Source organism: Taudactylus pleione, unplaced genomic scaffold, assembly GCF_031769625.1.
Source record: "Taudactylus pleione unplaced genomic scaffold, aTauple2 ptg000546l, whole genome shotgun sequence".
Classification (NCBI taxonomy): Eukaryota; Metazoa; Chordata; class Amphibia; order Anura; family Myobatrachidae; genus Taudactylus; species Taudactylus pleione.
In genome coordinates, this window is record NW_028284948.1 from 3,583,560 (window position 1) to 3,596,141 (window position 12,582).

The 12,582-nt window shown below is 38.4% G+C and overlaps 1 protein-coding gene across 1 annotated transcript in view; it reads right to left on the reverse strand.

Moving 5' to 3' along the window:
• The window catches only part of COL11A1 (collagen type XI alpha 1 chain), a 224,649-nt gene that overhangs the window by 17,467 nt on the left and 194,600 nt on the right, over nt 1–12,582 (reverse strand). Inside the window, exons 50-54 of the mRNA XM_088451298.1 lie at nt 6,766–6,819; nt 5,009–5,116; nt 4,861–4,914; nt 3,626–3,679; nt 1,566–1,619 (exon numbers count right to left, since the gene is read on the reverse strand). Coding sequence (XP_088307424.1) covers nt 1,566–1,619; nt 3,626–3,679; nt 4,861–4,914; nt 5,009–5,116; nt 6,766–6,819 — 324 coding nt within the window. The remainder of the gene's footprint in view (nt 1–1,565; nt 1,620–3,625; nt 3,680–4,860; nt 4,915–5,008; nt 5,117–6,765; nt 6,820–12,582) is intronic.

Genomic DNA, 12,582 nt, shown 5'->3' on the forward strand with positions numbered 1-12,582 from the left:
CAGCTTCTCTGTCAGTGGTATGGCACGCGTGACATCATGATGACACACAGGTCTTGTCTCAATTAAAAAAAAACTTTGTTGTACCAGGCAGCTGCCTGCAAGTAGCTGCCTGGAAGGACCACATAGTAATGGATAGGATAGATCCATCTATAACCATTGCCTGTGCCGCTGCAGTGATCAGTTGGGCACAGGCAGTGGTTATAGATGGATTTCTCTGTACTCCCCTGACAGCTGGCACCCAGATGCCATGGTAGCATTGTTCTGACACTTTGCAACTCTCCAAGTATCGGTGGTAGGAGCCAGGGGCGAGCCCCCCTCTCTGTTGGAGCCCAGAACAGCAGTCCCAGCAGGCTTTTCCCCTGATGGCAGCCCTGTTGCAAGGGCAGCTCATCTTCATGCCAGGAACAATTTATGTCTCTTTCCTTAGCAACAGCAGAAGAAGGGGAGGGGATCCAGCCAGCACTTAGCCTGCCCCCTGCATCCTCTACTCACACTGAAAGAGTCACCGCCACAGTTGTCAACAGTATTATACTAATGAGACTCATCGTGTGATTGACTCACACTATGGGGTCTATTTATCAAACAGTGAAAAGTGTGGAGAAGTGGACCAGTGGAGAAGTTGCCCATAGCAACCAATCAGCTTTGAAGTAACATTTATCAAGTACAGTCTATAAAATAACATGTAAGAGCTGATTGGTTGCTATGGCCAACTTCTCTACTGGTCCACTTCTCCGCGCTTTTCACTGCTTGATATATAGACCCCTATGAGTCTTATTAGTATACTACTGCTGACAGCTGTGCCGGCGACTCTCAGTGATGAAGGGGTCTGGACTCCAATGGAACAATGTCCTTTCTATAAACCAAAAATAGCTCTCTAAAATATAAGCAAAATTCTATGTAATATAATAGTATTATTATTATTATTATTATTATTATTATTATTATTATTAGTCTCTATTTCTTGCATGATGAATAGCTAAATAAATATTTGATATGACATACATATTAATCTCTGCATCATACTGTATTTGCCTACTTTTTCTAATGCCTCTACAAGAGAAGCCTGGATAGGAGTTGCATCTGGCCACTGAGGGGACGGTGGCAGGCTTTTGTATCACTAAGCTCCACCCCATCATTTTATAATCCTGTGATATGCGGGTCTAATAGGAGGCAGGACAGAAATTATGTGATACATGACATTTGGCACCACCCCCTCCATATGGACCCGTAATTCCTGGTGTTACTACCCCTATCCTGTCCAGTTCACTAGGAAGTGGGTGGGATGCAGAAGATTCACTCACTCTTTTGGATTAAAATGTGGATCCTTCCGGACGTTCCGGGAGAGTAGGTATGTATGCTCTGTATACTTCCATAAATCCTACTCAAGTTGAAAGCACAGTTTATTTGTCTAGCATTGTCAGTTTTGTAATAAAATTAATTTATATAAATCAACCTTTGCCAGATCCTATGTGTAGGAATTAACTATAATATTTATTATAAAGGATTGGAATAGTGAGTGATCAGATACTTAGGATTTTTGACATATGATAAGAAACTAAACTCACTCTCTTGCCAGGAGGACCCGGTGGTCCAGCTTCTCCAGATGGACCGGGAGGTCCCTGCAATAAAAAAAAAAAAGAAATTAATTCAGTACAGTATTATTACATTATGCTTTAGCCATCAAATCAAAGTAAACTGAATATTTTGAAATTGTGTTTAAAAGTATAGTTAATAAGGCAACATTTCTTGTTCTCCACTGAGCCCATTTTCAAAAATGGCGATATTTCCATACTTCTGAAAGACAACCAAAGATTTTGCCAGCCTGGCGTATGCACAGGAGATAACAACGGCACTGACACTGTGCCTGAGTCTATGCTATCTTCTGCTCATGCGTTGGCACAATTTTATCAGGGGGGTGATGGGGGCCACTGAAAATGTTTACATGGAACCCACTCCTGTCATAAACTGCCTCTAAGGGGTACATTTATTAAAGATCAATTTAATCTATTTTGAGCAATTTTAAATCAATCTAACTCGATGTTGTGTTTCCGGAGCTTAATTGCGAATTTACTAACATTTAAAAATCAATATAAAAAATTGTCTGTTAGTAAATGTGCAATTTAACCCCTGAAACACAACATCGATTTACATTGATTTAAAATCAATCAAAATAGATTAAAATTTACCTTTAGTAAATTTACCCGTAGGAGTTTTACATGTTCTATGTTTAGTAAGTAAACTAATGAAGAGTGGCAGGGCCATATTCATTATGTTAATTATCTGGGTCCAGGCAGACCCCGATAATTAACATTCTAACTCGCAGCAATCCAAAAATCAGCTGTCTCCCCAAATGTTTTCACTGCTCGTTTCAAAGCAGTGAAACTTATCACTGCCGAGTCTGACTCGGCAGTGCTGGTGACCCTGTTTGACCTCTAGTTCCCAGGGTCCTGGCGGAGGAGCCTGACAGGCAACCTGGGACTAATTCCCATAAGGAAGGAGCGTGTGTGCGGGAGCAAACGCCATCTGAAGAAGGTCCCAATTCTAGTGTATGTGGCCAGTGGGCTATATCGGGAGAGAAAGGTAAGCAGAAGATGTCTGTGATGAATGGCTCCAAAACTTAATTTCTCCAAAAGTATGTGAAATTTTTATTTTTCACCTGGTTTTGTAGAAATTAAATGATAATGAATAGATCCCTAAAACTATAATAGATCTCCCACATTGCCAGCAGAAATAATAAATGTACTATAGGATGATGTTTAAAGGGCTCTATAGGTGCTGTCTAAGGGTGCTACTCATTATGTTAATTATCAGGGTTCGAACAGACCCTGATCATTAACATACTAACTCGATATGAGTGCCGGGGCAATTCATCATTGCTCTGGCGTGGAGACAGCTGATCCGAAAATCTGCTGTCTCCCTGATGTGCTTCACTGCTCCTTTCGGAGCAGTGAATCTTTTCACTGCTCTTTTCGGAGCATTGACACTAGTGCGCCTGCTTGACCTACAGGTTACACATGTGCACAAAAGCCCCGGCGTCCAGCGGAAGGAGCCAGACAGGGGCGGAGGGATCCAAATGCTATCTGAAGATGGCGAATGCTCCTGCAGTCAAGCTCTGAAAAAATTGTATTTTCAGAGCTTGATGAATTCTGTCCCCATGCTAGTGTATGGGGACAGTTGGCCATTCCAGGAGAGAAAGGTAAGCAGGAGATATATTTTGTAGATATTAAGTGATGAATAGACCCTAAGAGAGACCACTGCTTCTGCCTGGAATTCCCTGCTGAAAGGGATCACCTTTATACACAGAAGCACTTTAGCTCTTTATCACAGAATGTAGGGCCTTGAACTGGCACTTTGCAGTCTTAAAACTGATACTGACAGCATTTGATATTATATGAGGTGGAACACCTGGTTCCTCCATCACTCTATCATGAAAAATGGTACTTGGCTGACATTAGTAATGATCATTTGTTTTCAAATGAAGACATTTATATTTATAATGTTCAAAACTGTAAAAATTTATGCAGATCTGGAAACAAAAATGGAGAATTTTACTAAACCAAGGCAAGAATACTACAATGAAATTACATAATCTCCATAAATTAGTAAGGGACTTTGTAATACTTACAGGCTGGCCTGGTTCACCATCTTCACCTTTATCACCAGAAACACCATCTTGACCCTATAAAGAACATATAAAAAATTTCTGAACTAAAAGATCTTTTTAAGCAATTAGGTATATAAATGACATACAGTATATCACAAGTCATGTGTTTCTAATAATAGCTCCGCAAGGGCTACCTCATTTGCATAAGGATAAGTAGGATGGAATTTGTATTTGAAGCACCTTTTCTAATCTCCATATGCTTGAATTGCATTCTAAAGAGAAAATGCTCATAAATGCATATGTGCATTCATTTTTCTTTATATAAGGGGAGGAACATGCATAGGAAATTAGGTCTGTCTCCATTTAGAGAATAAAAATGCTAAAGGCATTTTAAGAATAGGACAAAAAAAATCAGTCCAGAGAGTTAAAGAGAAATTGTATTCATTTTACAAAAAGATCTATGCAGCAGCAGTAAGTAGATTTTAGATATATGTATGTAACTGAATTCCTATAAAACATTTATTGTGACTTACTATTATTATTGTAAAATACGTGCAAGCGTTATTTATTGGAAAGTTACCATCCTCAACAAATGTTTTTCACATTATGACTTATGTATGCTCTTTACAGGTTTGGAATACTAGTTTTGTCAGAGGTATTTGGACCACTATGCTCAAATTCTAGATTGTGATGGTTAAATTGAAATGTTAATTACGTTAATGTTTCTCCTTTCTTTGGTGTAAGAAGTTTATGAGGTATTAGAGGTCACCATCGTTCTAATCAATGTCATGTTACAAAAGTGCTATTTTGAAAAGTGCGCTATGTGGATACTTTAATTTGTACAGTAGGCACATGAATGTCTTATGTAGCTTCCAACTGTCCTTACCTTGGCGGGACAGCCCAGATTTGCCAATGTCAACTAGGGCTGTAGTTTACACAAAACTAGGAGGGGCTATGAATAAAATCGGCCAATATTGGTTTGTAGGTGGGGCTTATTTTGTCTCAATTTTACATGTCTAAATAGTTGGAGAAATTTATCTGTAATAATAAACTTGACTTACATGTATATGTCTAAACTGCTGAGCCCAGTAAAAAAGATGTATTTTATGTGAACGAAGGCCAGACTTTTAATAAGAATACTTAGTTATATAAACTATCTTTTTTTTTCTTTTATTCAGTTTTTTAGTAAATATATTCTATTTTATTAATATACAGCCATAGAAGAAATACATTGTTTGTGTAATCAAGCCACTTACACTTGGGCCAGGTTCTCCGGGAGGACCAGGATCTCCTGGGAATCCAACGGGACCCTAAAAATTTACAAGAGTAAGAGAACAATTTAAGAGACTCACATGAAGTAAGTTATCAAAGAAAAAAATAGAAAGTCTGCAATGGTGCCCTTACGGGATTTCCTTTTGGACCATCATCTCCTGGCGGGCCTTTGGGACCAGCTGGGCCTGCAGCTCCTGGAGGTCCAGCTTCTCCCTTTTCTCCTCTTTCGCCTTTAGGGCCCTGAAATGTATTTAGAATAAATATGTATAATAAGCTTAAGTGGTTTTAGGATTTGAACAGCCGCTCTGGGGTCATAAGAAGATTAAGTCCTTTGTAACAATTTTCATAAACTGAATAAAACCGTATTTTCACTATTGTTAAGAATCTAAAACCCAGAAGCTTTGAAATACGTGTAGTCTTTTTTTAATGAATCTATGTCATCCCTCAAATCCCCAGGCAAATTTCTTTTTAGCTCTGTTCTGTGCTTGCAAAGCAATTCTTAAGCTGCTAGGCAGAGAACAGAAAGTAGCCAATATGCTCAAGTACAGGAAAACTTAATCACAAGATACCTATAAATTACAAAGTCACATTACAAAGACTTAATTTTATTTAATTCTATTTCATTATAATTTCATTTAATTTCTATATAATTCTAATGAGTTATATTATTAGTCCTATGTTTAATAAACCCAATCAGCATATGCTGTCTACGCCCCCCCACACTTTCCATTGCAGTTCTATCCTGAGTTTCCCCCGTCACTCCGTTTGACCCCTCATTGCTTCATCCCACCCCCCTTCCCCCTCTCCCATACCTACCTTAGCAGCCAGTTCTCCTCTCCTGAGTCTGTCCCATCTCCCTCACAGTGGGAGCCGTTGGGGCGTATGCCCTGGCTTCCACTGCGCACTCATTCAGGAGATGGGATTCTGAAATTGTTTTATAGATTTAATTTTTTTCAAAGGCAGAGGATGAACCAGATATTACTAAGCAAATTTTTATAGATTCCCATATACCTTAATTGCATATTACCTCTTGGTAATATGTGCCTGTTATACAAACTTAATGGATACACTGCGTAGTATCTTTAGCAGTTTTCCAGTAATGTTCAAGCTGGGGTGAATGGCCATGGCAGTTCAGACAGATTGGTTGTAGTATAAACAAGCTAAAGGCCTTAAAACAATACACATCTAATTGAATTACAAACCACCTTTAATTTTTTGAGAATCTCTAGCTGTAGACTATCTTGCTCAATAGCAGGGTAAATATTCTCTTAGTTATATGTTTAAATATAGTGCTTAGTAGTTTAATGTTTCTGTGTACATATATGTTACAACAACATACTGATTAGTAAAACTTGTATACACACATATGGCGGGAAACTAGCCAGGATGCAGGCATCGGTGAGATTCCTGGAAGTCTGCCCCCTTTTTTTAAAAAAGGCAATAATTTAAAAAGGCAAAACTAGGTCGGTTTTGCATTTTCAATTATTGCCGCTTTAAATGAAAAAACAGACTCACTAGAAGCTCACCGATGTCTACATCATTATAATTCCCCCATCATCTACTAGGACTGGGGCATTTCTATTAAGGTTTTTCCATTGTCTTAGTCAGTTTCACCAGCAAGTGAGTTATAGTGATATAGAAATACAGACCTCCTATTCTTCGCACTATTGAAACATGTTTAGAAGGGTGGAAAAGTTACCTTTTAACTCTATTGAAATAAAGTGCAGACGTTCCACAGGAAAATTAACTATACCATTAAAAAATGTTCTTGAGCATTCAGATTATTATAATCCTCATACTCTCAGTAGTTGTTCTCTTCAATAAATGTCTGAACAACCAATCAGTAATTTTAATACAAAAATAAAGAAACATCTTATTGTAACACTTACACCAACACCAGCTTCTCCGGGGGGACCTGGGTTTCCAGCCTCACCGGGCTCACCCTAAAATGGAAACATTAAAAAAGGATTTATACTGCTCATAAATATTAAACTCATTACCCAATAAAAAAAATCACACACTGGAGACACAGTAGTTACATACTGTATCCCAAATCTTTGTCCGCATCTTGACCACTACCTGTCTGTAAACCATGGTGATAAAAATGTGGCTCTAATTTTTGGGGGGAAGTTTATAAAATATAAAGTTGCCATACTATTTTTATATTCTGTTTATTTTGCTCATAAATAGCAGTTTAAAATTAACAAGAGCAGTTAATTTTAATTACAATAGCAGTTTAAAATTTCATACAATAGCAGTTTAAAATTAACAAGAATGTCTTCATTTACCAAGGTTGAAACCTGTAAAAGTGAATTTCTACCTAAGTTTATTATAGGGCAACTCTTTTGACTTCAAAAGCCAATTACATTGTTGATATTATTTTGTCATTTAAACATATAGTACAGTATAAATGTGTCAGCACAGGTTTATGATGCTTGCTCCATATTTTCCCCTGATATAGAACATTAGGTTATGTTGTGCATAAATCTATTTGGAAGAGAATATTTGTTTATTCAAACATATGCAAAACATGAAATGTTAATTTCAGGATCAAACGTTTTAACACTGCTCTGCAGGGAGATTTAGGTCTAAAATCCAAAGCACACATTAAGCCTCTTGCCATTATTTTTCTAGCTCAGTGGACTGATAAATATAACCAGAGATAGCAATTTAGCATTAAAATGCTACTAATTCTGTAAAGTCAAGGTTGGGAATTTGATGCTAACCAATGGTCTTTCTGTCCAGATGTTCAATAAACAAAAAATAATCTGCACTCTGACCTAGATATTCACTCGTAGATAAAAATGCTGTAACCTTACATAACAAAGACATTGAAGGTAACTGGAATGGTACGTTGGCTGTCTATAATGGGTTTTCTGCAACTTTATCTTAGATTGTAAGCTCACAAGGACAAGAATTCCCTGAACAGTTAGCTTTCCTTGCAGCTGTGCAAATTTGTCTCCATATTGGGAGGATGACTAGCGACTCTTTGCAATGTCAAAGCAGTTCTGTATAGGAAATAAGAAGCCATAAGGTATAAAGGAAAGCAGGAAGATGCATCACCATGGACACAGTCATTGTTATATGACTAAAATTTCTATTTAAATTCAAAGTTAAGCCATTATTTTTCTGCTGGATGGGTATATGATGAATTAATGCTATAGTGACGGTAGAATGAATGGTGATCAATTTGCTCTTTCTTAGGGCTGCGTTAGTAGCCAAATACTTGTTTGACTAATATTATTTATACTGGTATGATAGAACCTGACTTCTAGGGAAAAAATGAAAGTGTTTTACTTTGCATAAATAATATATGTACACTGAAAGTGATGTGTATTTTTCACAGTTCTATGTGCAGCATAGAACAGTCTCAAACATGCAGTATTCATTGGAATAGAAACAGTGATGTATAGTTTATGTAAATATGGAAATAATACCAGCCAAATGCACAGGCTATGAATAAAGTTAAGTCTTTTCTGGTTATCACACCTGTAATAACTAGATTCTGGCATGAAATGTTTTATGAACATTACAATATAAGAGGGTAAAAGGCCAGATATTGAAAAATAAGCATAATTGTTGGTGTTAACCCAAAAATATGTACTGACACATTAGGTAAAAATTTTAACATTCTGTCCAAAGCCACACATAGTTAAATAAGTACATAACTGATAGAGAGTAATTCTAGGGCCTGATTCAGTGTTGTACGCATTGCCAATTTTTACGCAGTTGAGCGATTATCAATAAACTGTGCATGCGTCTAAGTCTTACAGCGCATGCGTCAAGGTAGATTTCAGTAGTCATTCGCAGTGTGATTTACAGTCAGGGAGCATTTGAAGGAGGTAATGCGGAGTGGCGGCAAAGACTACATCTGCATCTTGATCATTTCAGGGGCATGACACAGCCTGGGACTGCGATCCCATACGTAAGAAATATGGCTCCAGTGTCTCAGTTTCCATGGCCATTCTTCGGGACCATAGGCTCCCTCAGGACTACGACAAGTAGTGTTCCCGTTAGGCTGTATTAGCGGGGCGCCGTGCCCTGCCCAATTTTAAAAGGGCAAAATGCATCCTGCCCTTTTAGCAGCGACCCGTTAAAACAGCCTGCCCTAATCCCTCCCCACCCGTGGGCTGCAGTGTTCCGCGTGTGGAAAACACTGTGGTGACCTATCACCACCGGGTGAATAGACACCATGCACATGTGCACAGCATCTATTTATCTGGAGGGGAGAGCTTGGGGGTAGCTCAGCACCTCTGTAAGTGTGACAAATTGGGGACGTGTCACAAGGATATGCCCCTCCCCGATCGCGCTCGCACCTCTTCGGGAGCATGCATACATTTGGCGCGTGCAGAAGAAGCTCTCCCCATGAGTCTACACCCTGCCCTGCCTGCTTTCTAATGGGAACACTAACATCTGTGACAGATGCTGCGTCTTTGTATACAGATACTTCAACAATTTACGCAGATGCTTGGATTTGCGAAGCTGCAGTTGGGCGTCTCAATACATCTTCTGGTGGCTGCAGCATTTGCATATTTTCACATAGCAGCTGGGTACACATATACGCATCAGTGGCATTAGCATAACAACTCTGAATCATGCCCATATTTTCAGAATGTCCAGAAATTTTATGATCTATAGACTAGACACCGAGGAAACAGACACTTTAAAACGATGTATAAGCAATAGTTTGAAGAGTCATTAACTCTGTACAAGTAGATTATCATTATTAAAAGCATTATTAATTATTATTATTATTATTAATAATAATAATAGCTATAGTTATTAAGAGTTTTATTTATTTATATAGTGCTTTTCTGCCAATAAGACTCAAAGCACTTTACATTTGAATAATAAAAACACATTATAAAAATGCACATGTTTTAGAATATAAATGTGCATAATAAAAATACAGACATAATACATATTGTAAACTAACGGGACAGAAAAGTAAGTATGTTGCGTTATGAAAGTAGAACTGTCTGAGTAAAAACAGGTAACTCTAGACTGTTTTCAGTTGACATGCCTCTCAGATTGTGCAAGGCTACGATTTCCAAAGAGCTGCTAAACTAAAAGGTCAGGACTCAAATTAAGTATAGGAGATTCTAGGCAGTGTTAATAATCCTTAATCTGCGAATCGAAGTATGTGAGTGGGAGTATACAGAATCAGAAGCTGCTTCAACTATCTAGGCCCCTGTTTATGTAGTTTATGTAGCCAATTTACACTCAGCCACTCTTGAAGCTCAGCTAGACAGTCATTGAGAATTTATATTGGGTTTTAAATACCTCGAGCAAAGAACAGTTACAGCTGAGTATCACCTGCATAACAGTAGTCTTTGTTTACTTCATACACGCCGCCTTTCATGCCAATTGATTACTTCCTACCACTCCCACCTCCAAGATTTTGCCCATGCTGCTCCCCCCCTTTGGAACTCCCTCTCTCTCCCCATCAGACTCCGCACCTCTCTACAATCTTTCAAACAAGCTCTTAAGACCCACTACTTCATTAAAGCCTTCCAGCTCTCATCCTAACTTGCTGCTACATCTTCCTTCCTCCCCGCCTACCTCATCTGTGTCACTCCTTTTTGTCTGCCCCTCCCTTAAAGAATGTAAGTTCTTTTGAGCAGGGCCCTCTACCCTCTTGTGCTTCATCCTACTGTAATTTAATTTATCTTACTCCCCACTAGGGCAACTAACACTCGGCTGCTTATGTGGGCGTAAAGATCGCTATTATATAGCAGTTTTTATTATACATGTCCATGTCCTGCTTTGTATTGTGTTATAATGCACTGGTTACTTATTTGTTTATGTACATTGTAAGGTGCTGTAAAACACTTATGGCACCATATAAATAAATGATAATAATAGTAATTGTACTCAGTAGTAGCATGTCTACTGCATATAGCATGGGAGGGCACTGGTGCAGATGAAGGGAAGGTTTACTAAACTTTTGAGAGAGACATAGTAGAGAAGTTGCCCATACCAACCAATAAGCTTCTAACTGGGTGTGTCATGGGCGTGTCATGCAGGTGGCTGAGTTCTCAGATGCACAGCCACAGGCATAGGAGTCCATAATTAGATGGAAACTGCACCTGCCATAGGGATGGTGCAAGTTTTGATGGTGATATCGATGGTGGTAGCTAAAAGTGGGTGTCTCAGTCCTTGCAAATTCGGCAACATGGATATAGGGAAGGAGTTTGTAGCGGTATATAACATAAAGATGCAGATGGGAAACTGCCAATAGATGCTGCTGCGTGCGCTCAACTGTATAATAATTGTTTAGAATTAAATATGTTAAACTGCCCATTCAATAAGTAGCATTGCCAATCTCTATGACAGCACATAGAGCCTGATTCCGAGGTGCATGCTAACTGCATGCAATGCCAATATGCACACAGTTGCCTGATGTTGAAAGTAATGCACATGTGTCCGAATCGCAAAAGCTGTGGATTTCAATGGGTGTGTTGCTGACAGTAGTGCTGGCACGGGCCGCCATGTTCTTCAGATGGAGAAATTGCACCTGTCATAGGGCTAGTGCAAGCTTTGATGTTGCAACCAAATGGTGTGGAGATTAGTTAGCTCCGCTGCTTGTGGGCATCTCAGTAGGAAGATCATTGGTCCATGGAATTAGCATGGAGACACCGCAAGCAGCCGCAGCTGACTATGCATGTATCTCTGAATCAGGCCCATAGGCTCAGTATAGGACCACAGAGAGAGCTAGGAAGTAGCTGATTTTTCCTCCCTTCAAAAAAAACTCAACTAAAATCAAGAGAATCCATCAACAGAGGTTCCAGTATGGATCCAATATGGAGTTATGTGGAGGAGTAAGCAGACATTAATTAACTCCCTAATCCAAAAGCTATAGTTTTAACGGTGGAAGCTCAATGATCCCTTCCATGTGTGTTTTTTCATATTTGTCATTGGAGTTTACGTGTTTATTTATGCTATTTGGGGAGAATTGCTTTTATTTTGAGAAAGCCTCTGTGAAGTGAGCCAGGCTGTATGGTCTGGAATTATTAAACACATTCTTGCAGCAAGATCATAGCTACACAGCAATCAGAACATAGTGCAGAATATGTACCAAGTGGTACCTCTGGAGGTAAACACCAGTGATAAAAAGCCAGGATAGATCTAATTTAAATCTAATTAACAAATCTATGTTTGCTCGGTTAGTTCTAACTGGAGCCGATATGCCTGAACAAATGGGTAAAAATTAAAATATAATTGCAATGCCTATAAAGGTCAATTTTATCCCATTCTGGCATAATTAAATAAAAAGTACAATTTTTCTTAAATAATGATAGGTAAAAAAGGCAGAACCTCATTTCTAACCCAAGTAACCTACCCTAAGATGTAGAAAACTGCTTATATTAAATAGTACATTTGATAATTAATTGAGTGAAAAAAAGTAGAGTCATAAAAATTATGCAGTTTTAGTATTATTTTGATGTTGCTGGGGACTAAATAACAAAATAAAACTAAATAAATTGTAGCTTTGCCTGTCATAAGAAACAACATACAATTCACTAGGATACCCTCAAGTACAAAGCAATTCTTTAACTAAGATATAGCAAAAACATTAAAGTTTGTCCGGTCACAAACACAGTACATCTGACCATTCAGTGATAGAGATTGCAATTTGATTAAGCTTGCAATGTAGAAAATTGCAATCTCTTTTAGCAAAGCTAGTTCTTCTAAGCATCAAAGGA